Source organism: Callospermophilus lateralis, chromosome 13 (assembly GCF_048772815.1).
Source record: "Callospermophilus lateralis isolate mCalLat2 chromosome 13, mCalLat2.hap1, whole genome shotgun sequence".
NCBI lineage: Eukaryota > Metazoa > Chordata > Mammalia > Rodentia > Sciuridae > Callospermophilus > Callospermophilus lateralis.
Window position 1 is genome coordinate 42746603 of NC_135317.1, and position 27259 is coordinate 42773861.

The 27259-nt window shown below is 34.8% G+C and overlaps 1 protein-coding gene across 19 annotated transcripts in view; it reads left to right on the plus strand.

Annotated features, from left to right (window-relative positions):
* Pard3 (par-3 family cell polarity regulator) overlaps positions 1 to 27259 on the plus strand; it is a 666792-nt gene that overhangs the window by 413363 nt on the left and 226170 nt on the right. For 5 of the 19 annotated variants that reach the window (XM_076832338.1, XM_076832348.1, XM_076832341.1 and 2 more), the window contains 5 exons: positions 5237 to 5425; positions 6190 to 6360; positions 14998 to 15157; positions 21588 to 21777; positions 26683 to 26834. In XM_076832338.1, the coding sequence (XP_076688453.1) occupies positions 5237 to 5425; positions 6190 to 6360; positions 14998 to 15157; positions 21588 to 21777; positions 26683 to 26834 (862 nt within the window). Of the gene's footprint in view, positions 1 to 5236; positions 5426 to 6189; positions 6361 to 14997; positions 15158 to 16649; positions 18817 to 21587; positions 21778 to 26682; positions 26835 to 27259 lie in introns of those variants that run through there. The other 14 variants (XM_076832339.1, XM_076832345.1, XM_076832344.1 and 11 more) reach the window with 6 other exon arrangements.

A 27259-nucleotide genomic window follows, 5' to 3' on the forward strand; every position in this document is an offset into this window, starting at 1 on the left:
AAATAATCTTATTTCAAAATTAAAGTAGAATGATATTTTCATGATTTTAAGGAAATCATGATTATGTGTAGTGTATGTGCTAAGAACATAGGACTTAAAAAAAATATATATATATATATTAATGTGCCTCACACATGCCAGACAAGTGCACTACCTCTGAGCCCCAGCCCTGAAGGACTTTTTTTAATATAACTATATTAAAATATCAGAATCATTAAATTAGCATTGATTTATTATTATTGTAACTATTATATCTACCTATTACTGTCCTTTACAGTGCAAATGAATGCAAGATTAAGTGAATAAATAATAAATAAGAGTAGAATTCTAGTTCAGTTTTCAACTCAGTAAAACATATAGATTGCATTTAGTTTTCATGTACTTAATTCTCTAATATGAAAAATTTGTTCTGTTTGTCTTTGTGTTTTATTTTTAAGAGCAAATTACTTTAAGTAAAATTTAAATTTTATTTTATTTTTTTTTGTTAGGATTTAAGTACTTCTCTTTTTTATTTATTTTTTATTGGTTGTTCAAAACATTACAAAGCTCTTGACATATCATATTTCATACATTAGATTCAAGTGGGTTATGAACTCTTTTAAAGAGAAAATTACCTTAAGAATGCCTCTCAGCTTGTGTTTATCTGATAGTTCTTTAGATAAATACTTTTTTGAGTAAACATTTGAGATTAATAACTAAATATTTTTCCCCATCAGTATAGTGATGTCCTGGATATTATGAAAACCCAAAGTATAAAACAAAATTTCTTAGCCATAAATATCATTTAATTTCCCTAAATATTTTTGTAAGACAGTTTAATGGCTGATTGATATTCTACTGTGTAGTTATATATGAATTTACTTAATGCCATATATGTAAGTTTTCTATTTAGTTTTTAGCTATGATAATTTCATCATCCTCATTGATACATCTTTTTAGATGATCAGTTTTTTAGGCTATATTACTAACAGTAACCTTTTTGGTGGTTAGGTAACATATAAACTATAGAGGTTTTTATTATCAAATTGGCTTCCACAATGTACCTTTTACATATTCACCAGCACGGCAAGTTACATGCCCACTTCAGCACACTTTCAACATTGTTGGATGCCATGTTTTACATTTAAACTTCCACAGTGGAGAAGGGCTGATGTTGAGAGAGAAATCAAGGAGTTATAGAATATCGATAAATTATTTGCTGAGTCATTTATTTCTTTGCAGAGCCTCAAATCAAATTCTGTGGTCACTTCTACAATTTTATGTTCTTATGGTATTTGGAACATATTACTTTTGCCTCCTATCACGGTAATCAAAATCCTTGTATATCAAGCAAGATCATGTGATTATTTTTGTGATTATTATTATTTCATATGATTATTTTTCTGTTGCTTTACATAATCAACTATCATTGCCTTTTCTTTAGATGGGCTTGTGCTGTGGGTTGAATATACACTTTAAGCCACTTCTGGGCAGCTATGTTCCCATAGATATTAGGTCTGTTGTTGGTGAAAGAAGGAAAACTGGGCCATGGTGGAGGCCAGTTGTGATTATTTTTCAGTCTCACTGTGGGTATGAATGTACATTTTTCTTCTTTTCTGACGATAGTGGGAAAGTAAATAGTATTCATAATGTCCACCCAGGAGGGTCCCTGTTTCTTACATGTTTAGCAAAAATGCCCTTTGTTTGCTGGTCATTGAAAGGCAAAAATGTCAGTGAATAAGTGGGCAAAAGAAGAACTAACAGAACTAAAAAAACAAAACAAAACAAAAAAACAAACTTTCAAGATATACTTACATGTATGTACATGAGAGATACCCATGACACATGTGCTTGATTTATATGACCACACACAAATAACTTGAAGGGAAAATTAGGGAAAACACATGTATTGCGTATCTGTAGAAAGAACTTGGCTTAAGAAACTGTTGGTAAAGTACGTAATGTGGATGGAATAAATAACAAAGTGATAGAAAATTAGGTTCTACTTTATTTTGGAAGGTAGAGATCCCTGTAGTAGTATGACATTGTGAAAGTTCTCAGTAGCGTAGCATTTCAGATGGCTTTTGCAGAGCAGATTTTTAGTGTTTTGCTGCCAGAGAATTAAGTTCTAAAGCTGGCATTAATTTCAGTCTTATGTTGGTAGCCAAATGGATTAATAATGAAATATCAAATGAAACATACAGTGTCTCACTTTAACATTTTTAATGATAATAATGACTTAAGACTTGATAAAGAGAGCTGCAAAAGAAGATTATTCTCATATTGCAGTTTTCATAATAAATGAAACTTCTCTATGCATTATGTGGTCATCTTTAAAAAGGGTTCAAAGTAAGGCAGTTGGGAAATAATTCCAACTTGATTAAAATTTTCCTTCATATATTTAGTCAGCTCCTTGTCTTTATTTTTAAAGTACAAGAAAATAAGTATTTTAAGCCTCTGTAAAATGTTAAGGAAATGTCAAAATCAGTAAATGCGAAAAAAAGAACAAAAGCTCCATATATGTAAGTGATAATTAAAAACCTTTTAGATTTGAGGCAAGTAAACATAAATGATGAGCCCTAAGTATGTTCATCTCAGGACTCTCTGTCTTTTCAATTTCAGTTTTTTTTCAGAAACAAAAATACTGATTTATAAAGTAAATTTATGTTCCAGTTACTTCTGAATTTCAAGTAGAAGGGGACAGTGTTGTGTTTTGAAGCTATTAATGCTATTTTGTGTTTCAAATACAAAATTTACCTTTGTGGTATATTTTACTTTTAAACATTTTTATTAATTAATTTATTTATTTTGTGTGTGTGTCGGGGGATGGAACCTGTGCTTGCACATGGCTTCCTCCTTCTCTCTCCTGGCTTCCCACCTTCCTTCCTTTGTGAAGCTCTCTACCACTGAGCTTCACCACCAGCCCCAGATGGTATGTTTTTATAGTAGATTTTAAGTAGAGGTAGTGTTATTCATTCACGCAAAGTCATTATTTAGTACTGTTTAATGTATGGATAGAAATAAAAAATAAATTGAGCCTTTGTGATTACAGAGGAAAATATGTATATAAAGCTACTTCTGTATAATAAATGTTTGATAGGTTATCGATATTTTCATGTGAGTATTTGATCTTTATTTCTAATACATTGATTTTATTTGAGTTACAGTTGTTCTCAGGGAATATTTTAAAGATACAAACGCTTTTATAATGAGCAGGTTATTCTTTCTTTGGATTTTGATGCTGAAATGTGTTCTTCTGCATAGGTAGTATTGCTATTGTCCTGTATCTTTTCAACTTGTTTTTCATTCTTAATTACATAGTACTCATGTTTCCAAAACAATAGTGCTTATCTTATTGAAAACTCCCTTCCCCTTACTGTCAGGCAGTCCTTTGAGATGGCACAAGGACTGTACTTCTGGGGGCTGGGAATGTGGCTTAGTGATAGAACACTTGTCTGTTGTGTGAGGTTTGATCCCCAGTACCAGAAAAGAAAAGAAAAAGGCCTACTATAAAATATTAACATCAAACATTAATAAATTAGAAACATTACTTTTCAAATGACATTATTAAGGATTTAAAGATTTAAAAATAGCGTATTGCTTATTATGATAATACAAACATCCTTACAGATAAGTACTGTACATCCAAAAGTTATTTAATCTAATCAACACATCTGAAGTTACATATGAAATCTCCAAATTTCCATTAAAAAATAATTTTGTCATTATTAGATTGATTCTAATTCTTAGAAAATTTAAAAAAAATCTGTCTGGTAAGATGTAAAGAAAAGTGATATCAATTCATTTTCCATTCTCTCTAACAACTTTTATTGTGTAGTTGAAACTGTTTAAAAGATCAGTCTTTCTAAATGATACTACGTACCATCATAGGTCTACTGTTTTTCTATTATAATTTGGCAAATCTGGTTTGATTGACTAATTGGATACTAAAGAAATGTTTCAAAATTGGGAATAGAGGAGGAGGAGGAGAAAGAAGAATAGATTGCAGGACTGGATAAGGTATTTAGTTTTGATGGGAAGAGTCTATGCTACATACCAATCCTGGGGTTGGAAATACTGAACTTATGTAGAGTGCTGGCATGTAGAGAGATGGTGGGTGGAGCTTTGGCCCTGGTGAGATTACTGAAGAGGAGATCAGAGGGCAGAGTGCTGCTTCTTCTAGAGTGAACATTTCTTATTGACAGAATGTATCATCTCACCATATTTCATTGACAAGTTTCATTACATTAAATTTTGATTTCTTCTCTCTGTTGTAAGGGAAATGAGTAAGCATTTGCATATTTTAAATGTATTTAAAATTCTTTTATACTTGGTGACTGTGATTATGAAATTCATACTTGATATGTAACTAAACAAAAATTGATTAAAGAATGTTTCCTGATAATAGTATCATCTGTATTCATAATATAGTATTGTGCAAACTTTTTCCCAGATGTGGGTTTCTGTCTACTTTGTCTCATGGGTGTCAAAGGTTAAAACTCTGTAGTGTCTCTAAACCTGAATTCTTTTTTCTGCTGACTTTGTGTCATCAGGATTTATTATAGTTTGTGAATAAAAAAGATACACCATAGTGGACATGGAGCTATTAATAACACTGCAAATTACTATTATGAAGAGAAAAGTGGCTGGGCACGATATGGCACGCCTATAATCTCAGCAGCTTTGAAGGCTGAGGTAGGAGGATCATGAGTTCAAAGCCAGCTTCAGCAAAAGCGAGGTGCCAAGCAACTCAGTGAGATCCTGTCTCTAAATAAAATACAAAATGAGGGATGTGGCTCTATGGTTGAGTGCACCCAAATTCAATCTCTGATACTGGCCCCTCTTCCCCCCAGCAAAAAAAGAGAAAGGGGGCAAATGAACTGTATTCATTCATTTTGACTTCTGTTGTTGCTGGTTTTCTCTTGTGGTTTAGAGTATATAAACAGGCTAATAAAAATAAATCTAAAACACTAGGAAGTTCCATGCCTTCAGTCTTTCCGCAGCCCCCCGACTTCCTTTTCTCAGAATCTGCTTTAGGTTTGTTTTAATATTGTAATAAGTGTTTCTGAAAATATTAGCTGGTTTCAGGAATCATCTGGAGGGGGTGCAGATGCACTGCTATCATGAATCTTGTCATGGAGCTTTAGTGGAAATATTGGGTCTGCAGTTAAAGAACTGCTCATTAGCAATCTTTAAAACAATAATGGTGAGAAAGAGACACTTGAATATAATGCTATGCAATTTTGTCCCCTATTAGAAAGCAGAAGATGAAGATATTGTTCTCACACCTGATGGCACCAGGGAATTTCTTACATTTGAAGTTCCACTTAACGATTCAGGATCTGCTGGTCTTGGTGTCAGTGTCAAAGGTAACCGGTCCAAAGAGAACCATGCAGATTTGGGAATCTTCGTCAAGTCCATTATTAATGGTGGAGCAGCATCTAAAGTAAGCGCATGTCAACTTTATCAAGTATATGCCCACTAACAAAAATGTTTAATTCCTATCCTGTGTGGGAAGTATATTCAGTTAACAGATGTTTTTGAATGATTTTTAAAATTTTTTTAAACAATATCCCATTCCTGATCAAATAATTAAGAGAAATCTTAATGCTGTATCATTTGGGAATGAAATCTATAACTTAAACTCTGCATTTTTAATCTCACAGAACCTACAACCCATAATCATGCTGCTTAAGTGATGATAATCTATGCAAAGACTTACCATAGGTCCTGGCATATAGTAAAGGTTAATCTTTTCCCCTTCCCTCTCCTGCTTGTGGGTCACTTGTTCTATTTCTCAGCGCAGAGAAAATTTCCTGGCTGTTTGGTAAGGGGGCAGTTCTCTGCAATTGTCTAATCGCCTGGAGCTTTTACATGTCTTGGGTTGTAAATAATCTCTATGGGTGTTTCTGGAAGCAAGAAAGTAATCACTTTGTGTCCTTTGAATTAGTATGCTATTTTGGTAAACAGATTATGATAATGACTTGATTTACAAATGTATAAATGATTGAAATAGACCCAGGCTACAATGGCTGCTTAGACTTCATTATGCTAGTAGTCAATTGGGCATAATCCACTAGGATTAAAGCCCCCACCCCCACTATTTTTAGTTTAGTTTTAATTTTTTTTTTTTTTTTTAACTAAAGGGAAAGCAATTTCTTTTATAGCAGACTATTTAACCACCACTTATTTTACCTGTTTTCTTCCCAGGATGGAAGGCTGCGGGTGAATGACCAACTGATAGCAGTAAATGGAGAATCCCTGTTGGGCAAGACAAACCAAGACGCCATGGAAACCCTAAGAAGGTCTATGTCCACTGAAGGAAATAAACGAGGAATGATCCAGCTTATTGTGGCGAGGCGAATAAGCAAGTGCAATGAGGTAAAAAATATAAAACACCAAAGGCGCTAGTATCTGAAACTACAATAAGGCTCATTTCTTTCCTAACATTGGACAAAGAATGGCAGGTTCCATGACGTTACCTCAAAAGACCATACATTATCTTGGCTTGCTATAGTTGTATTGTTTTGTTATTAGAATGGGATTAGTTTTCTTAATTGTGATCACAATATTTCTAAGTGTAATGTTCCTGTTTCTAACTCACCCCATGACACGATCTCTGAGGCACCCAGAGACAGCAGAGTTCTCTTCTGGAAAACAGGGCCACACCTTACTCCTCTAAGCCCGTAGTTTCTGCTCTCTTAAGCTGAGTTCTACGAGGTGGTGATACAACTGTTTTCTCTGAAGGGAAACAGCTGTTATTCACTTGTTTATCTTACATGGGATGCCTCTTATGAAATAAGATAGTCTGGTTTTCTCCCATGTTGTTCTTCTGTCAGTGGAGGAAGCCCCTTCCCTACCCTGGCTTCCCCTTTTCACCTGAGTGGCTGCTTTTTCAGAGATTTGTGCTTTCTTTAAAAAAAGAGAGAGAGAGAGAGAATTTTTTAATATTTATTTTTTAGTTTTCAGTGGTCACAACATCTTTATTTTTATGTGGTGCTGAGTATCGAACCCAGCGCCCCGTGCATGCCAGGCGAGCGCGTTACCGCTTCAGCCACATCCCCCAGCCCAAGATTTGTGCTTCTTAATACCAATTTTGGTTCTAAATGTGTTACCAGATGACATCAATTCTACCCTGAGTTAAAGAGGCTTGGCTACAGTGTCCTCTGAGCTCCAGAAATATTGGAGTCAAAATGGTAGAAAATCAGGTTTTATTGAAAGTCAGTTTTGAAGGAAAATAGAAGAAATCTATGGTTCCAAAAATTCCCTCTTTGCAATCCTTGAAGGTGAGTAGAACTGTTAAAGAAGAGACCGTGAAGTGAGACCAGAAATTGGAAATGCACCTGTGGATATTTAGTTGTCTGTGCTGCACAGGTTTGAGGAAGTATAATCCTCTCTCTAAGCTTCTTTGTCATGCCAGTCAAGAGTGAGGGTTGTAACTCTTCCTTCTCCATTCTCAGCAGGAGGAATCTGTTCCCAATTCAGAAAAGGGACCCCCAGATTTAGTCTGTTCAATGTTTGCTGCAAGTGTACCTGGCATCCTGGGTTTGATCCCCACCAATGGGAGAAAAAAGTGCTGCAGTATAGAATTAGGAGTGTGTAGAAAGACATAGGCACTTCTCTGCAAGGGCCTGATCATCTGCTTCCCCAAATAAGCCAACATATACTATATTGTTATTTTAATATATAAATATATATTTACTTTGCAGTGCTGGTGATTGAACCTAGGGTCTCACACATGACAGATAAAGCACTTTACCACTGAACAACATCCCAGCTTCCTGAACTGTTATTTTTTTAAAAGACATATATTTAGTTGTAAATGGACCTTCATTTTATTTATTTATATGTGGTGCTGAGAATCGAACCCAGGGCCTCACACATGCTAGGCAAACACTCTACCGAGCCCCAGCCCCAGCCCCAGCCCCTCTGAACTGTTATTCTTGAATAACAGTTTTTAATGTTTCCCAAATCAATAACAAAGTGCTACATGAAAAATTGTCAATAGTATGTTTATAAGACACAATTTGGCTTATTAGATCTTTTTCCTTTCAAATTCCAGAGAACAGTATTCATTCAACAGATATTTATTGAGCATCTAGTATAGTTCAGAAAATGTAATAGATCCTAGGAACAACAGCAGTAAATAAAATAGATGGTGTCTTTTCTTATCAAACATGTATTTTCTGGTCAGTATATCAATTTCTTAGGTTCTTTAAAAACATATTAAAATGTGTGACACCTCAAAATTTTCTTTCACAGACAACATCGAATGTTAGGGGGGAGCTTATGTCAGAAATGAACTGGAGATCAGCATTCTACTTTCATCTCATTTAGATTATTCCCTATTGTTCCCCAAACAGTAGTGAAGCAAACCTGCACCAGCCTGAAAATGTTTTGATAAAAGCACTGATTTTATTCCCTGTTGCCCTGTAAAACACATGAAATTGGAATCCCATTGAAATATCTGTGTGTTGCATTTACTTCTGCATGTGAATTTATGTGAATGAAAATGATTTAAGTAAGGGAACAGCTGCAATAGACTGTAATAGAGTTTAATATTCAATATTCCTTATGGTATCATTTTCGTACATTGCTGGTTATTACTATTTCTTAGGACAGTGTAAGCTTATAAAGCAATTATATCAAAAAAATCTTATCATGAGTGCTGTGCTTTCTTTGTAATACTAGCAAGAAGCCTTTTGTACTGACAGGGTTTAACTAAAGAATTATATGAAGACAGAAGAGCTCAATTCAGCTTCCCATAAGGCGTAAGACATGATCTTGCTGCTGTTGTGCTTATATTAGTTTAGGAAAACCTTCTCCCTGAACCGCTGGGGGAGTATGTGTAAATTATGTTACTATAAATATTGATATAAGCCTAGGACATCTTGCTGTCACGAATAAACCTTGAGCCAAAATAACGTGTTTGAGTTCTCCCCTTCCAGGTATATTTGTCACCCATGTAGTCCAATCTGCAAGAATATCACAGAAAGATATTTTATTGTCTCTTCTTTAAGGGTTTATATACTTTCAGGTACATAAGATGGGAATTTGCAAAAGAAAACCTTATGTACTTTAGACATCTTTCCTTCCCTTATACATGAAAGTGTTGCACATTACTTTAATGTTTTCTTTAAATTTCTTTGTTGACTTTCCTCTCTAGGTTTCATTTTAAAACCCTGCATTCCACTAACATTAGTCCCAATGCAGCACTTCTATCATGCTAGATGCTACTTCTCAATCTGTTTTGTTGACCTTTCAGGAATATCACCTTATTCTCAGAATGCTTCCTTACCTGCACTCTCTGTTTTTCTACTACTCGAGTCTGTCTGTTCTCTTTCCTTTAGGGGTTCTTTTATCCTGCTTCTTGTTTTATTGTTTCTCACAGCTTTACCTGCTCTCTTACTAATCTCCACTCCATGATCATCTGTTACCGCCTACGCAGTTGGCCCTCCCTCTTCATGGGTTTCACATCTAGGGATTCAACCAACTGTCTCTGCAGTGGTCATGTACAGATTTTTTTTTTTTTTGGTCATTATTCCCTAAACAATACAGTATAACAATTCTTTATATCACATTTACATTATTTTCATTATCATAAATAATGCATTATTATAAATAGAGATGATTTAAAGTGTATGGGAGAATGTTCTAGGCAAATATTATGCCATTTTATGCAAAAGGACTTGAGCATCCTTGGAGTTTGGTATGTGCTAGGGTCATGTATTTCTGTGGGTATCAAGGGATTATGACGAGTGGTGATTGGTGATGAATCCCCTAAAACTATTGGAGCACCAGATTCCTCCATCCAATTGCCCACAGATATATTCACTGGCATGCCTCTCAGGTTCCTAATTCCCAAGGCATGGCCATTGCTTCAGGAATAGAAGCCAGAGAGCTGGGGTCTCTCTTGTGCTCTCAGGTGCCTTCACTATGTCTCTAACTTTGGCCTTGGGAATCTTTCTCTACCCAGCCCACTCTTCTCCATTTTTCCTGCCATTGCTTGGATTCAGAGCCCATCATCTTCCCAAGCTCACTGATGTATTTCCCTGAAAGTTTCTGTACAGTCAGGCTGTCTCCCTCAGTTCATGCTCTGCACTGCAGTAAGGGACATGTTTCTAGAAAGCAAGATACTCGTGTCAGTCCCTGCTGAAATCCCTTCATGAACTCCTGCATCTCCAGGAGAGATGTGAGCCCATCACACGCCCATAGGATGTGCATGATCTGGAATCCATACCCTTTCATTCCCTCTGTGCAGTCTGCTGCAGCTCCTCAGTGCTCCTTTCTCAAACTCAACGTTGCCTTTCGATTTTGGTTTTCTCTCCCCAAATATTTCCATAGCCCTGTGTACCCACCTTCATCCAACAGCCCTGTCACTTATCATGGTTTCTTTCACTGGAACTGTTAATAGTGAGACTGCCAGGAAGTTGTCCATCTACTGTGCTCCAATCTATCTGTCATGGATATCAATCCAGGGCCCAACATGTCAATGAATGATGACGGTAACAGCCCTAGAATGTTGCGTTAAAAAAAAAAAAAAAAAAAAGAACATAGTTAGTATTAGAGACTAAAGTTCTAAAATAACCATTGAACAAGGTAAGAAAATGAATTTTTGGCAGAGATTCTGCATTTTCTTTGCTTTCTTTCTTAGATCTCATGCTCTTCCTTAACTACCTTTAAACACATTTTATACCAGTGTAGTGACCTATGCCTATAATTCCAGCAATTGGGAGGGCTGAATCAAGGTTAGCTTGGACAATTTAAGGAGACCCTGTCTCAAAATCCAATTAAAAAGGGCTGTAGATGTAGCTCAGTGGTAGAACTGCTTTCTTAGCATGTGCCAGGCCCTAAGTTCAATTCCTAGTACTGAAAAAAAAAAAAAGTCATAAAGCAATCATTGTTTATTTTCAAAGAAATAGAAATGGCTTCCCTGTGTTGTATGCTCCTGAAGGATGCTATAATTTTTTTTAGAAATGCATTTTTAAGTCCTGACATTCTTTTCCATTGTTTCAGCTTTGGAATGCACAAAGCAAAAAGAGAAAAATTGTATAGCTTACCTCAAAGGAAAAATTTGTTGAAGAATGAAATAAAGTCGGGGAGGCTGGGAGTAAATGCCTGACATCATTCCTTTAATATTGAAAATAACTTGTGTATGAGAATTATGCAGATTTTAAATAGCTTAAGGATATTAATATTTGTAGAAATTACTGTAATTTAACATAGCTTCCAGTTATTTTATTGTTTCCTGTTAGAAGTGATTTTATGTAAGCCTTCTCTAAGTTCTGGTAGGGAATATTACCATGTGAGTTTTTGAGTTGGACCCCATATTGAGGGATGTAGTCATCAAGTAATAAGAATGAATTAGAAGGAATTCTTTCTCTAGATTTGATCCTCTTAGAATTAGAAATATGTATTAGAATAGAAAAAGACCTAAAGTATCATTTATGGTTCTCTTCATTGTATGAATTAGGAATAGATGCTGAGAGGTCAAATGATTTGCTTAATGGTTTCGAGGCCAACACACTGACAGTAATTTGGAAGCAAGTTGTCCATGCCTCTTGCACAGGTGAGCAGATCTAATCAATCATGTTGTTCAGGCAATCTATATCCCAGTTGTATTGGGAAGTAACATACGAGGAAAGCATGGGCTTTAGTGTCAGACAGAATCAACTGATTTCGTTCTACAACATACAGGCACAAAGACTTAGGGAGTTGATTTCACCTTTCTTGCTGTTGGCAATAGGAATGTGGAGGAAGTTAAATGTTGTCCTACATGAAAGCAGAACCTGAAACTGTATCTTAAAACTCCTTCTACTCTCCCCCCAAAGTAAAACCTATCTTTTTATTATTTGCTTAATATCTTTTGGATGCTGGCATTTTCTAGCACATATAATTGTAATCTAGGTTAAATGTCATTTGATTTCAACAGGTGCTATGTCCTCAGGTTTGAAGGCCTTCTTTCATGTAACCTAGTTTATCATTGTAAGGAAAATCTGACTCATACACTTTTCTGAGGAATGAATTGATTAAGTAAATTATTCAGCCAGTGCCTGATCTCTACCAGGCATTGGGGATAAAATGGAAAGGAATATGCTCATAAAGTCTGAATACCAAATAATAAGATCTTGCCAATTGCTAACTAGGATCCAGTTTTAGATTGGCTGAAGGGGATTGGGGCCATACCTAGGCCAGCTTTTCAGTGTTTATAGTGGAGATGGTAGGATACATTTTCTTTATGTGAAAAATGTCATTTACCCACTAATGTAGATCAAAATGAGATTTTACTAAACCCTACAGAAATTGTATTAGTTTCCTTAGAAGAAACCAAGATTTTAACTTTTTTTAAGAAAAGGAGAATATGCCAAGTATATAATGAAAAGCATATTCACTGGACAGTATCCAGTTTTTTTGTTATTAAAAAGCATTTATTATTTTCTGATTATAAAAGTAATATGTGAATATATTTTCAAAAGCATACCATATTTACATTATTTTTTAATTTCAAAATTATTCTCAATTTTTATACCTTTGTAAGTAATATTATGATAAATATCATTCCCCCCCCTTGGGATAGTGACTACAAAGTGAAATAAATGCCTGGTCAAACAGCCAAAAAACATGATACTTTTTTACCTATCTTTTTAATTTCCAAATCACTTTAGCAAAACACTATCATTCTACCCTCCTACCAATATGGGTTATCTTGCTGCAACCTAGAGCTGCTTCTGTTCTTTAACAGAGTCTCGCTAAGGATGAAGTTGAAGGTGGAAACAACTACTGCTGTTACTTGGGACTAAATTAGAGTGGAGAAAAAGTTTACAGTTTAAGCAGCAAAGAGACAATGTCATGAAAAGTGCTGTTCGCTTTACTATGGGTTCTTCTCATTAAGTTTAAATTTAATATGAGGATTTTAGGGCATGGGAGACCAAGCTTGGAGAGTGGTTATTCTGCCCCCACCTCCTCTGTGCTGCTGCTATGCCACCTGACACATTTCTGTTTCTGAACGTCATTTTCTTGCAGGAAAAAAAAAAAAAAAGTCATCAGAAGATTTAAAACAACACTGTGTACCCCAATCAGTTTTTTTTTTTAACTGCAGAAATTAAAAGGCATTGTATGTTCTGTTAAATATTTATGTAGTCTTCTATTGATGTCTTCATTTCAATCAGTCTTTTCAGATGCAAATTAGACACGGGTTGAGGTAGGGAGGTGTAAGATCTTTCCCATGAAAATGTTCAAGTGCATGATTCTTTGGAACAGCCATCTGATTGTTTTTGTCTAGAAATCCTGGATTTACTGTTTTTAGTAGATTATTATTTGGCTTTATAAAATTTTTCAATACCTTCTTGGAATATTTTGTTATTTCTTAAATGAAGGAGGTTTTTAAAGATTTTTATCTTTTAGAAAATTAGTGTTATGTAGTTGAGTTGAATTTATTTTTTAAGCAAATTGAGGATACATTTATGTTATGTTAAACTATGTCTTTAATGTATGTGCTCATTTAAAACCTCACACTTTCAAAAAAACACTTGTCCTTAAAGTTATAGAATATTAGTTTTATTTGTTGTTTGTTTTTACCTCCCTAGAGTATCTTGGAACTTAGGCATTTTTTTTTCCCATAAAATGTTCTTTTATTTCTTTACATCAGAGAACTTGAATATTTAATTTACTCTTCAGTAAAGCTGTCAGTTGTAATCTGCAATTTTTAGAAAAAGAACCTAATAGAACAAATCCTCATTTCACAATTTAAACCTTATTGAATTTAATTCACTAGCACTGCAAGTTTATTATTCTCCTGCAGTTTGACGTGCCTCCAATTGTAATTGTGTTGACCCTTCAATGCATTAAGTCTCCCCAGTGCTTATCAAACTGGGAGAGATAGGTCTACAATTTGGAACTTCATTAAATATCTCATTTATATTAAACACACCATAGCTTCTAACAGAAATAATAATTTGTTCAGACAAAGCAAGACAGTTTCAGTTTCATCCATTTCGAATATAGAGGCTTCTCATACTTGGCCTTGGTGCCCTATTCCTGCCTGTGCCTGGCATCTACCCTCCTTGGTCTGACTGGCACCGAAGCCTCATAAGAAGTTAGTCCACGAAGTTAAGCTCAGAGCATGAGTAGTGACAGTTGTAGTTAAGTGTACTTTGCTTTTCCTTGAAGCAGAGTTGTTTCAAGGTCTTATTAACCTAAATGTCTTATTTTATATGGAGACTTGGACTTGTAAGACACAGCAGTTTTAGGGAATGCCACATACTATTTTAATGTGTAATCATAGAAATTGACCTGCATTTTTTGCTCATTTAGTAGATTGCATGTTTGTTAAACACTCTTATCTGTGTATTTTACCAGAATATTTGGTCTTTATTTCCATATTATTCTGTATACTGTTAAAGTGCTTATTTCAGTTATTACTACTTCAAACTTAAATATTATTCTAAGATGATACAATGGTTATTCTGAGTTTCTACTAGAAGAAATTTAGATTCATTATATTATTGAAAACACTTAAGCTACAAATGGAGGAGCTAGTAATTCTACCAGCACACAGGCAAAGGTGTGCTAATTGTTAGAAATATTTACATTCTGTATGTAATAAAGCTATATCCCAAGTCCAGCTTCTATTCTGATAAAGCATGTCTTTTACAGAACAATACTTAGTAAGGAATTATGAATTAAACTATAACTTAAATTGACTTCAATAGATACTAACAGTGAAATTGAAAAAAAAAATCAACCAGATAAGATTTTTTTTTAAAAAGCTTTTAATATACATATTTTTTCTCTGATGGTTGAAATCTGACAGAACTTCATGGGAGGCATTGTCTAAAGTGGCACAGAAAGTTGGTCATTAGGCAGAGCTGTCATCACAAATTATTTTGGTACAGGGTGAAAAGTTCTAGTTCATTTGGTACCCAGTTGGATACAGGCCTTGGGCAAGTTGTTATAATTCCCCCATGCTGCTAATGGGCCTCCAGGACTGATTTTCCCTTGCCCCCGCTTTCTGTATAGCTAAAGTCACCTGGGAGCCCCCCTGGATCTGAGCTGCCCATTGAAACAGTGTTGGATGATAGAGAACGAAGAATTTCCCATTCCCTCTACAGTGGAATCGAGGGACTTGATGAATCACCCACAAGAAATGCTGCACTCAGTAGGATAATGGGTGAGTCAGGTAAAACTCTGTTTATCTCATCTTATGTTTATGCTTTCATTGGTTCACTGAGAAGTTATTAATGTAATATTAATGTAAAGGAGACCCATGTTTCCAAGAGGAAAGAGAACAGGTTCATTATAATCATTCAGGAAGCATTAATGTGAAAAGAGTAAATCAATACATCGATTTGTTAAGTGAGTTTCAGAGCCCATAATATGTGGAAAGAGGAAAAAAGAAAAGGATCATAAAGAAATTTTTTGTTGTTGTTCTTCAGTGATCAAGATATTTTTAGCTTGTTGGAGATGACCAGTGAAGCTCTATTTTTAAAAATGTCAAAATTTAGTGGTTTATGGCAACAGGATTTAAAGTTATATGTCATTCACTGCTTAGAGGAAGAGGAAAAAATATGTATACATATGGTTATGCACCTTTATTAAATATTCATATTTATTTTGTTTATACTAATTAGGATAGTGATATCTTTTAATTGTGTTTCTACATTTTCAAAGCTTCATTCTCAAAATTCTATAACTAGTCTTCTGCATCCTTTGTTTGGATTCAACACCATACTGTCTGCATGGCCCCCAGTGGGTAATGAGGTTATTAGCACTTGCTCTGCAGCAGTTCAGCTTTCTACTAACAGATTCAGTTAATAAAGACTTTCTCTGCCACAGAAGTGGTTGGATTTGCAGAATTGCTCATCTTGGGATTAGTTTTCTGAGATTTTTCAAATTTAAAACATAAGTGGAGGTTTGATTAAAACAACAGCTGACAGAAAACACTGGTTTTACTGGTATATTTTGCAAGGCTCTCATTTAAGATGAAAACCTAAATTTAACACCATTTTGAATACATTTAATGCAGATTGAATACACTTCAAGTTTCCATTATGAGACTTCATTGAAACAAGAATTTGTTGAGTTCATCAGTGGGTGTTTATGGAAAGCCTGCTATTGGCAAGACATTGTGAATTTGATTTTTGCTGTAGATACAAAGATGAGTAAGAAACAATCTCTAACTTTGGAGAACTTTCTACTGGGCATAATAGAAAAGATTATTGATATATGACTAGTAGAATTTTCTGTTGTTCTTTCTCTAATACCTCTAGCTTTCTCATTTGGAAAATTTGCTAATAAACTCTGGATTTCTTATCTTGGTACATGTAGAGCTAACAAAACCCGGTCTCTGGTTTTACTCTGTTGGCATTTTCTTTTTATTTGCTTGTCAAAACAGAAATTCAGGGCAGGATGCTTCGCCTGTTGGTTTGAACACCAGTTGGGTGAAAGGCCTTGTGCGTAGTTTATCACACGTATTCTTTGCTTATTAATTATCACTCTCTTCACTGCAGTTGGATTTTCCATACTTTCTTGGCTTTGGTGTAAAACTTTATCTGTGTTGAATTCTTTTCTATTGATGAAATTTTAGATCCCTTGAGAAAGAGTGTGTGTGCATGTATCCCTGGATCTGTGTGCATACAAAGTGATATGCTGTAATTTCCCCTTTGTTATAGGAACATAGGACTTGCCATACTGAATCAGACCATTGGTCCACCAGTTCCTGTAACCTGCATCCTGCCTCCAACCCCTGATGCTTCAGAGGAAGGCGAAAAACTAAAACTTTTTAAAAATCAAAAAAAAAAAAAAAAATCCCAAAATTTTCACCTAGTGACTTGTGGAAATGCTGTATATATGGGTTGAGGATTTTTTTTGTTTTCTCCGGTCTATTACCCTGATTTTTTTTTTTTTTTTTTTTAGCTGTGACTGTGTTAGTCCTTTTCAGCCTGCAATCTAGTTGACATTGTTTCCCCTTCCCTCAGCTAGATATGTAATGAGTTCTTATATTCTAGATGCCTTCCTATGGCAAGAATTACCAGCCCAGTTCTGTATCTGGTGATATATTGTACATGTCCTTTGGCTGGGGAGTGACACATTTATTATTGTTTGATGGTAGGCCAAATTGATGTGTGATTTACGTATTTCTTTAAGACAACTTGTTTACATGTTATACTAGAAAGTGGGGATCCTGTGCAGTTTTACCCTGAAGAATGTATATGCTTAATTTGATTGATCTTACGTTTTGTGTATTTGAGACTTAGGCAGACTTTTACCTGTTTTTGTTCTAGAGTCATTGGCCCTAAAGTTCAGATGCTATTCATAAAGTTGCTTAACACATGAAGTTAGAAATCTTGTAAAAGATGTTACTTTGCAACCAAATACCAAAATACAGGATACCATATATAAATATGAGAGCACTGACCTTCCATTAGCCTACATTAATAGCAGTGGTATTTATTGATTTGCACAGTGTCTAGGAGCATAGAAATTTCTCACACAGATCCTGTTTAATTAATGGTTGTTTTCTGTACATTTAGAATCACTCCAGTGTGATCATTGTGGACATGATGCTATTAACTGCATGTTCTGGTATGTTAGGAAGAGAACGTTATATGGAAATTCCAGAGGATTACATTAAGAACTGATTATTTCATGTGAACAGGGCAAATTTTCACACACAATATTCCCTAAGTAAGACTGGACCAGAGTTTTGAAGCCTTGTGATCTATTTCTTTGGTAACGCATCCCAGAAGAGAAGCTTCTACAAAATAACACCAAAAAAAAAAAAAAAAAAGGAGCAGACTTTGCATTTGGAGGGATGTCAGATGTCATCAGTCACATACCTTCTCACTTGCCAGATAAAGGGACTCAGTCCCAACATCCCATGATGATTTTTGTTTTATTTTGTTTTGGGCTGTTTCTGCTTTCTAAAAATAGCCCTCTCAGGGGAAATGCTGAGATCACACAGTAACTGGGAGCAACATTCATGTCATCCATCCCTTATTCACATCAATTTAAAAGTGTCCAGTACTGAGGTAAAGGCACTAGTTTTTAGAATCTATTCCATCCCACATCCATTGTGATCTAAAAGTTAAAGAAGTTCATGTTTGAAATAACCTTAGAAACTATGTAATCCATCCTTCATATCCTCTACTCAAGGAAGTTATGGACCAAAGAAATTAAGTGACTTGACTAAAACTGTACAGTTTCTGTGTTTCTGAATCAAATTTTGGATTTATAATTTTCTGGATCATGGGTCCCATATTTGTCACAAATGAATTGTGACCAAAGGCTAGATTTCTCCAAATGTCATCTGTTTTTACTGAATTCCTGCTGTCATGGATTTTAAAAGCAAAATCTTGCGTATCTATCTAAAGAAGTAACCTGTATCGAGCCCACATAGGATTTCTTCCTTTGAAGAGGCTTGAAAATGTCTTCTAATTTTTGGACTTGTCTTAATTAATTACAATAATGAAATAATAGGCATCGCTAATTTAACCAATACGTTTACTCCATAAAATAAGTTGATATTTGAGGGCATCAAAACTTAAATTTTCCCTCAACATTTTTATCTGAACAAATTTTGTTTGAAGCAAAGCAGAAATTTGTTACATCTATTTTAGAACTTATCTCAGTTGTGTCTGTATTCATACATTTGTGGTGAGTAGAAATTATGTTCAGAACATTTTCACCTTGTTAGAAATTTGACATAGAAAAATGGGATATTGATGTTATCAGTCATATCACTGGCATAATTTTCCTCATCTCATTTGTTTCTAGTCTTATGCATGATATTACATTCCATGTAAATTTACCAATGAATAAATGTTTAGTAAACAATAATTTTGTATCTCATGGTTTCACTCTTCTATAAGATATTGACGGGTTTACTTCTTATTTTGTCCATGGTGATTAACTAGCTGAGGACAAAGGACAGGTTTTTTCATCAAAAAACAGATGGAATTTTTCTCAAGTCACTCATATAAGTTGTCAATCTCAGGATGTGCCAACTACTAGTAAACATAATTAAGAGATTATGGTGTTATCTTGGTGGAGCTTGGTGGAAAGTATAGTTAAGTGGCTTAGTTATTCACTACTCCAATTGATTCTTGGAGCCAAATCCCAAAACTATTCCCAGCCAACATGCTGAGAAATGAAAAGTTGATGGAAAATATGAGTAATCAAATCTTGTTAAGTATTAATCTTCACAATGATGGGTGAGAGAAAAACATCAAATTGTTTTTTTTAATATAGTCCTTGACATTTAATATGTAAGAAATCTTGGACCATTTAAGGTACAATATTTCTATTCTAAACAACATTAGAAAATAGAATTATCACATGAACCAATCAGTGTTTCATATCGCTTATTAGATATCACTCAGGATATATTGTGTTTTTGAAAGAATTTTAGTTTTTGTGTTTAAAACTATGTGTATTATTATTTCTCTGTGATATTTTCTTCAGTAAAATATGCTTGAGTGAAGACATGGTATTTAATGTTGTGGATAATGCCTTGTTGGTGTTAATTGTAGGTCAGGGATAACCCTCATTTTATAATTCTCTATACTTTTGAGGGGGAAAAACAGATCTTGAGGAGGATACAGTCTTTTGCTAATAGTGCTAAAATGCCCTACTTAACATATAAATGGTATTTTGGTGAACAGGTTTCTATACTAATATTCCAAATCTTGTGTAGGAAGAAATAAATTATTTGAAATCAAGAAAGGGAAATGATTACATGTTCCATTTGATTAATGTTTGTATCATGAGCATTCATATAAAGCTGCCAGTTTTTATAGTTATACAAACTGGTACATTTGAAATCAAACTAGAAAGTTTTTCTTGATAAGATGCCAAGTAGAGGTTTCAATGAACATGTAGTGTTTCTTTACTAGAGTAATCAATGCTAAATAATGAATGCATTTGAAATTTCTAGCAAGTTTACTTTTGTGGATTGTCCTGGAGAAATATAGCTTAAATATATTTTGATTTTTTGCTGAAGTGTCTTGAAAAATATATTCTGTACTCAATAAGCCTTTCTAGAGCACACCCTACATTCCTATGGATGTTTTCTTTTATTGTATTTTATTTATTTATATGCGGTACCCAGTGCCTCATACATGCCAGGCAAGTGTGCTAGTGCTAAGCCCCAGCCCTGGATGTTTTCTTTTAAAGTTATATCTGAGGGTAATATTAAAATGTTACTGAATTCTCTATACATTGCTGTGGTAGTATGTAAAAACAATAATTTTTAATGAAAGGAAAGTGCTCCCAGTGTAAAATGGTGGTGGATTTTATTTGGATAGGAACCCAAATATAGCTGATTTGGAAATTAAACTTAAAACCGAGCTCTCCTATGCTATGAGGTGGACAGAGAAATTGTCAGAGCTGTTTCCTTTGTTGGGAACCCAGGTTGTGAACTTCATGTCATGAGGATATTACTTTGAATATAGCCTCTCACAAGGTGTCCACGTCGATCAAAAGCCTTGGCAATACATTGTTGCTGAGAAGAAGCATGGTATAAGATTTTGGGAAGAATCTACAAGAACTGTAGGTGATTTTTGGGAAAAAGATAACATCATCTGGACCCCAGCTTTATTATTCCAGAGTCAGACCCTTGTAACGTAATTCTGTCCTTATAAAGATTGTGACATGTAAATGGCTGTTAATGCTGATCCATGAACCTGAGCAAATTGTACTATGAGAAACTAGACAGTATAGACAGTTATGGGTCTTTCCTTACCAAGAACATTGTATCCTAACTGAATAAATAAAAATTTACCAGTTCTATAGTCAGGGCCTTAAAGCCTCAAGGGCAATCAGAGTCTTCAGATCCTTTTTTTTTTTTTTTTAATTTCAACTTTAACATCAGTCTGTCACTGTCCCTCTCACAAGCCTTGATTCTATGCTTATTCCTCTTTGAAGCATCACGTGAATGTACTATGAGCTTAAAGACAAATGCCATCATTTCTTCTGGCAGAAAAGATAATATTCATTATTGAAAACCCAACTCTGATGCTTACTTTTGTTGAAGTCACCAGCGCTCCCCATGCCCAGCTACCAAGGCAATTACCAACACCATGTGAATGCCACAGAACCTTTGACATGACATGCACACCAGTTTCTGCTGAGTGCCTTCCTCCTTATTTGCCTGTGAGCTCTTTGGACAGAGATTATGTCTTACAGTACCTCTCCAGGGTAGTAGCCCAATGAATGAATGGATGAATGATTGATGTACATTAATAGGGCTTTCCTCTAAATTTCCTGGTAAAAATTTTCAAAGAACTTTTCATAGCTTAGAATAGGCATAGCAGTTTCATATTAGAAGACATTTTGATGATTATCTTTGGCTGTAGGTAACTTAAAACCAGATAAATTGTATACTGTGCCCAGAGCTACATAGCTGTGGTGTCAGAAGTAATAACAGACTTGAGGCTTCTGTTTGACAATTATTGATGAGGGATAAATGTGCTAAATTCTATTTTGTTCTACCAGGTTTAACAGATATGTGGAAGTTTAGGCATTTTCTAATTTAGCCAAGTATTAAAATGAATAGGCATAGCAGTTAAATAGATGTCTAGAATTTTTCTTTTTCTTTTTCCATTGGACAGGTAAATACCAGTTGTCCCCTACTGTGAATATGCCCCAAGATGACACTATCATTATAGAAGATGACAGGTTGCCCATGCTTCCTCCACATCTCTCTGACCAGTCCTCTTCCAGCTCCCATGATGATGTGGGATTCACGATGACAGATGCTGGCACGTGGGTTAAGGCTGCAATCAGTGATTCAGCTGACTGGTAAGTTAGTAGTCCATGTTTGGAAAACATTAGTTAATTTTATTTTGTGTTTTCTATGGCTTATCTATGAGCCCAATTCATTTATTTTTATAGCTTTTTTCAACTTTCATGTTTTTAATGATTATATACTACAAACCTGTAAACTTGCTCAGGTATTTTAGCCTTTAAGTACTATAATTAGTAATGTAGCTAAAACAACAACAGAACTAACCCTACTCATTTGCTTTCACATTTTGTTATTTATTTTAGATTTCTGTTGACATTGTATTTTTATACAATACATAAATTGTATTCAAATCCCCAATTTACTTTCTGAAATTAGATGCAAAACTAATAGTCAATGTGTACCAGAGATGGGGGTAGACTTTATTAAAGGTTTTTTTTTTTTTTTTTTTTTTTGGTAGAGAGTTGTAACGATACTGTTTAAAATCTTTTGCCTTTGTTTTTAACATTTTGTGATTTTTGAGAAATTCTCATTCCATTTTTTTCTGCCATATTCTTGAGAGTAGGAGAAAGCACTTCATATTTTTGAGCCAGTGTGTGGCTCACAAATGTGAATGGTTACCTTAATCCACATCAATAAGCAAAAGGAAAGTCCCTCTCAAAGATAACTCATAAGATTGGAGAGATCATTAGCAAGAACCTGTGAAACATTAAACCAGAATTTTCCTATTTCCATTTCTCTGGGATCTTTCATAAGCACATAAGTAAAACTGTATTTAAATGTTGTGTCATTGTTCCCTCACTACTTACCAGTTTCTACTTCCTACTGTTTCCCTGACTTGAGTCAACGTTAAATGTCAGATACAAGGTATTCAGAGGACTGATTTTTTGTGTTTACATTTTAGCAATGATTTTAACAAGGCAAACTACTCCCCTAGTCGTCTTCTCCCACTCACCAGATGAAATCATAAAAACATAGTTCATTCATTCACCTGTCAGTTCTGCAGATGTTCTCTTGGAATAACTTCACCTGTTATTTGGGCCCTTGGAAAGTTCATCTCTGGCTTTTTTTTTTAATTCTCTTTTTGAAAATACAGTATATAAAAATAGAGCTCTGCTAAGCCTACATAATAGCTCAGCTTTGAATGAGTTTTTTTTTGGTTGAGTATAGCGGGGGTGACTACAATATACAGTAAAAACCCATTTGAACTGTGCAGATGCTGTTACATTGCTGCAGTTTATGTCGCTTTCTGAAAGCGAGAGCAGTAGCAGAGAGAGTTAAGGTTTAGATTTGTGTGGTATTCATCTTGGGGACAAAAGCCTTTGAATCTCCACCATGATGAGAAATTGTGGGGGTGGCCATAGGAATAGATCTATTTGGGGCTTTATAAAGCACTGCATTGATGAACAGAAATAAATAACGTGTAGGGATAGATTGTGTTATTGATTTCCCTAAGGGGGATTTGCAAAAATGGTAAGGACTGGTGTGATTTTGCTGTGGGGAATGTGGGGCAAAGGAAAGAATATGAATGAAGGGTTATCCAAACAAGAATGGCAGCTGTTCTGCATCACAGCAGAAAATGTAAGCTTCTCCAGTCTGACAATATCTCCCTAATCTTTGATGAAAATGTTAGGAAAACAAAAGGGCAATAAGACAGGATTAATAACTGGAATTTTAATAACACTGGGGGTCAGGATATGGTTACATTCTTCAAAGAATCATCTGTCAGTCCTGCAGTCTAACTATTTAAATATTTCAGTATACTGTTTATTTGTCTGAAATTAGTTTAATGGATATATTGATAGGGAAGAATTAATTATGTTATGGTTTGAGAATATTTAGTTATTTTAAGACTCTTATTAACTCACAAACTCATTTGACATTTTGAATTGTGTATATTTACAGTTCATTTCACAATTGTGGAAGGCTAAATATGTCAAATGGCTAAACTTCTAATTTGTAACCTAATAAAATATGCTTTTCCCAATCCATCAACTAATTCAGGAAACAGTAATAGTTTTTTAAGGGGGGAAAAGGCATAGCAGCAATTCTAATTTTAATTACAATATAAACTTTGAGGATATAAAATTAGTTGTAAATATACTTTATGGGAACATTAGGCAACATGGGCAGCTATAATTTATAATTCTTTGAAACATCTCTGCCAATAATTTCTTTTAAAATTCTATTTCAAATTCATTCCATCAACAAGCTTGATGCCTTCTTGGTGTTCAGGTTTTGAAGCGTTCTGCATATTACCCTTCCCCACTCAATGGTTTGCTATACATGTACAGGATGATTGAAGAGATTTACTTTCAATATATAAAAGAGTGGGCTGGGGATGTGGCTCAAGTGGTAGCGCGCTCGCCTGACATGCATGTGACCTGGGTTTGATCCTCAGCGCCACACACAAACAAAGATGTTGTGTCCGCCGAAAACTAAAAAATAAATATTAATATATATATATATATATATATATATATATATATATATATATATATAAAAGAGTATAAAAGAGCTGCTATTATTGAAAATACATTATTTCCAATTTGATGCTACAAAATTGAAGGATAGTGAGTTTTAATTTTCCACTTCTAAAACTGTGTTTCTTGAGTAAACTCTTTGTACTCTGGAAATTATAAGCCATCTATCCCAGAGCAGAGTATATAGATGTAAAGGGGCACTCGGGACTTCAAAATAAACATGACCCTACTTCTTCTTGGAACATCAAATTTATTGAGAGTTTTTTTTTGGGGGGGGGGGGTGGGAATGTGATATTGGTTTAAAATGGAATTATTTAGAGGAGAATAACAACAAAATGACATTTATTGAGTATGGTATTTTGCAAAACTGTGAAACAAAACTGTTTTTGCCTTGGATTAAACTCCTAGTCTCTCTGGGTTTATCTTCTCTTTTCTGTATACTTCACCCGAGGTAGGGTGAGGCAAGAAGGTGCTCTGGAGGCAAAATTTAAGGAAGGCTCACTGTCAGATGTTAATGCTATGCTTCTGTGACCTTGAGAGTGAATACTTCCTTAAATTTTGGGCTCCATACACCCTGTATTTCACCCTTGGGTCCTCTCTGTGTTTGGTGGAAAAGATTGTCCAATTCTTTTATGTGGGTTTTTAGGACACCATCATTTGCATTACTTTATAATTTGAGGCTGATAGTTATCATTGGGTAATAGTAACTTATTTTCTTTAGTGCTCAGTAGTTTACAAAGGGCTTTCATCTTAAGTTCAAATTATCTCATTAGATGGTTAGGAAGCTGTTCTCCTGTTGAGCATATTAAGGCATATTGGTTCAAAACTTCATGGCCTCTCACCCAGTGGTAGAGATTTTTCTCTGGTATCCTACTTTTCACATCTTTCAGTTTAGCTATTCTTTAAAAGCTAACTCATTTTATGCACAGCAAATATTTTTTTTTATTCCATCCAAACCAGATCACTGTCCTTTCACCAATATGAATGACAATTCTTATAAAGCTATAAAGGCTTAGAGAAGCTTGCTTTCATCAGAAACGTATGGAAGTCTATCATAAATTCAGCCGACTTAATGGAAGTGTCCCCTCACATCCTCAGTATGTTTAGTTGGCTCTAGTGGAGTGTTCTCTGGCCAGATAGGTAAGGTGGCTCTACCCTGTAAAGGAGAGTTGGTATACTTATTTACTGAGCATGTCCATACAAGGGGAAAAACATTTCCATAGTGTGAACTATGCTCAGAACACCTGGTGATGCTTTTTAAAATGTTCACAGATTTTTACACATGAGAGTGATTCAATGTCATCTCCAGCCACTTCCGCTTGAAAAACACTTTGGAATATATCTTGTTACCAGTGATTTGCCATATGCTTTCCTATCATCTCCATTTGAGCCACTGAGTTGGTGCCACCCAAATCAAATGTCATCTAAACTTAGTTATGCTTTTCCTGACTCCTTCATATACTGTTAATTCTCTCATCTGTGCATCCACAGCATCTGTTTCATGCTTTAAGTTTACACAGTATTTTTCTTATGAACTTGTAGAACTTATGAACTTAGCTTCTTATTTTGACCTTTGTCTACCCAGCACAACACTTTAATCAGGATATGTTTTGATAGAGGTCTATTGAATTTTTAGTTAAATTAACTATTTCAGAGAAACAATAGCCTCATGAAACTGCCCATAAAGGTGTTTTTTTTTTCCTTTCTTTTATTCCCTTTTCCAGAAATACATGATAAAGACAGAAAAGAGGATGAGGACACATCTTTTTTGGAACTTCTATCCAGTTACAGTTTATACGGTCACTTTTTTGTGTCAGTCTATGTATGTAGTATATGGCAGGTTTTCTCAAATATTGAATCCTTCCAGTATCTGGCTCATTTTTACTTTAATTTATTTTTTCAGTGCTGGGGAATTGAACCAAAGGCATCTTGCTTCTTAGGCAAGTGCTCTACCACTGACCTACCCCTTAGTCTTTTTTAAAATTTTTTAGTTCTGGATATCAGACCGAGGGCTATTTTACCACTGAGCTACAATTCCAGCCCTTTCAATTTTATTTTGAGACAGTCTTTTACTAAATTGCCATCTTTGTTTTGAACTGGCAATCCTGCTGCCCAGCCTGTAAGATTACAGGTGTGTACCACCATGCCTGCACTTAACCCTTCTTTGTTAATAATCACTTAGAAATAGTGATTTGTCAAACAGAGTGAAGAAACAGAGAGAGTTAAAGGAGAAAATTCACAGATAGACTCTGGATGTTAAATTAATTTTGTATATTTCCATCACCACCTATTCAGCCACAGTTTTATTAATAAACTTCATTTGTCTCATTCAGCTTAAATTGTTTTGATAAATAAACACACACACACAATTATATGCACATACCTGCTTATACACACAAAGTATGTATAAATTTTCTTCAATTGGATGTCTTCTATTTTTAGTAAATACTTTTATGTTTATCTTTCTTTTCATACCAGCTCTTTGAGTCCAGATGTTGATCCAGTACTTGCTTTTCAACGGGAAGGATTTGGACGCCAGAGTATGTCAGAAAAACGCACAAAGCAATTTTCAGATGCCAGTCAATTGGATTTCGTTAAAACGCGAAAATCAAAAAGCATGGATTTAGGTAGTGAGTACAATCTCCATGAATCTTTATCTAAATAAGGTTTAGATGCTTTCAGGATAAAATTGGTAGTCCCAAACACATGTCTGTTTACTTTGAGCAATAGAGAAAATAAATGTGAAATGTGGCAATTTGGCAAAATTAGTTTTCCTCTGAGTTTGAGATAACTGTATTACTCCTAAGTGGCATGTTTTCATAATATGCAATATGGTAATATGTTTTCTTATGAGAAAGGAAACAAGCACATGGGCATATCATGCTATATTCATGTATCTTCATTTTTAAATCTGAAATGTTTTTAACACTTTTGGCTATTTAAAAAAACAATTTAATTGAAATTGCATTTGGTTTGTTGTGGGATTTTTGACCAGAAGACAAAAATTTTGGAGAGAAACCATTATCTCAATCCATGTCTGGAATTTGGTACTTTA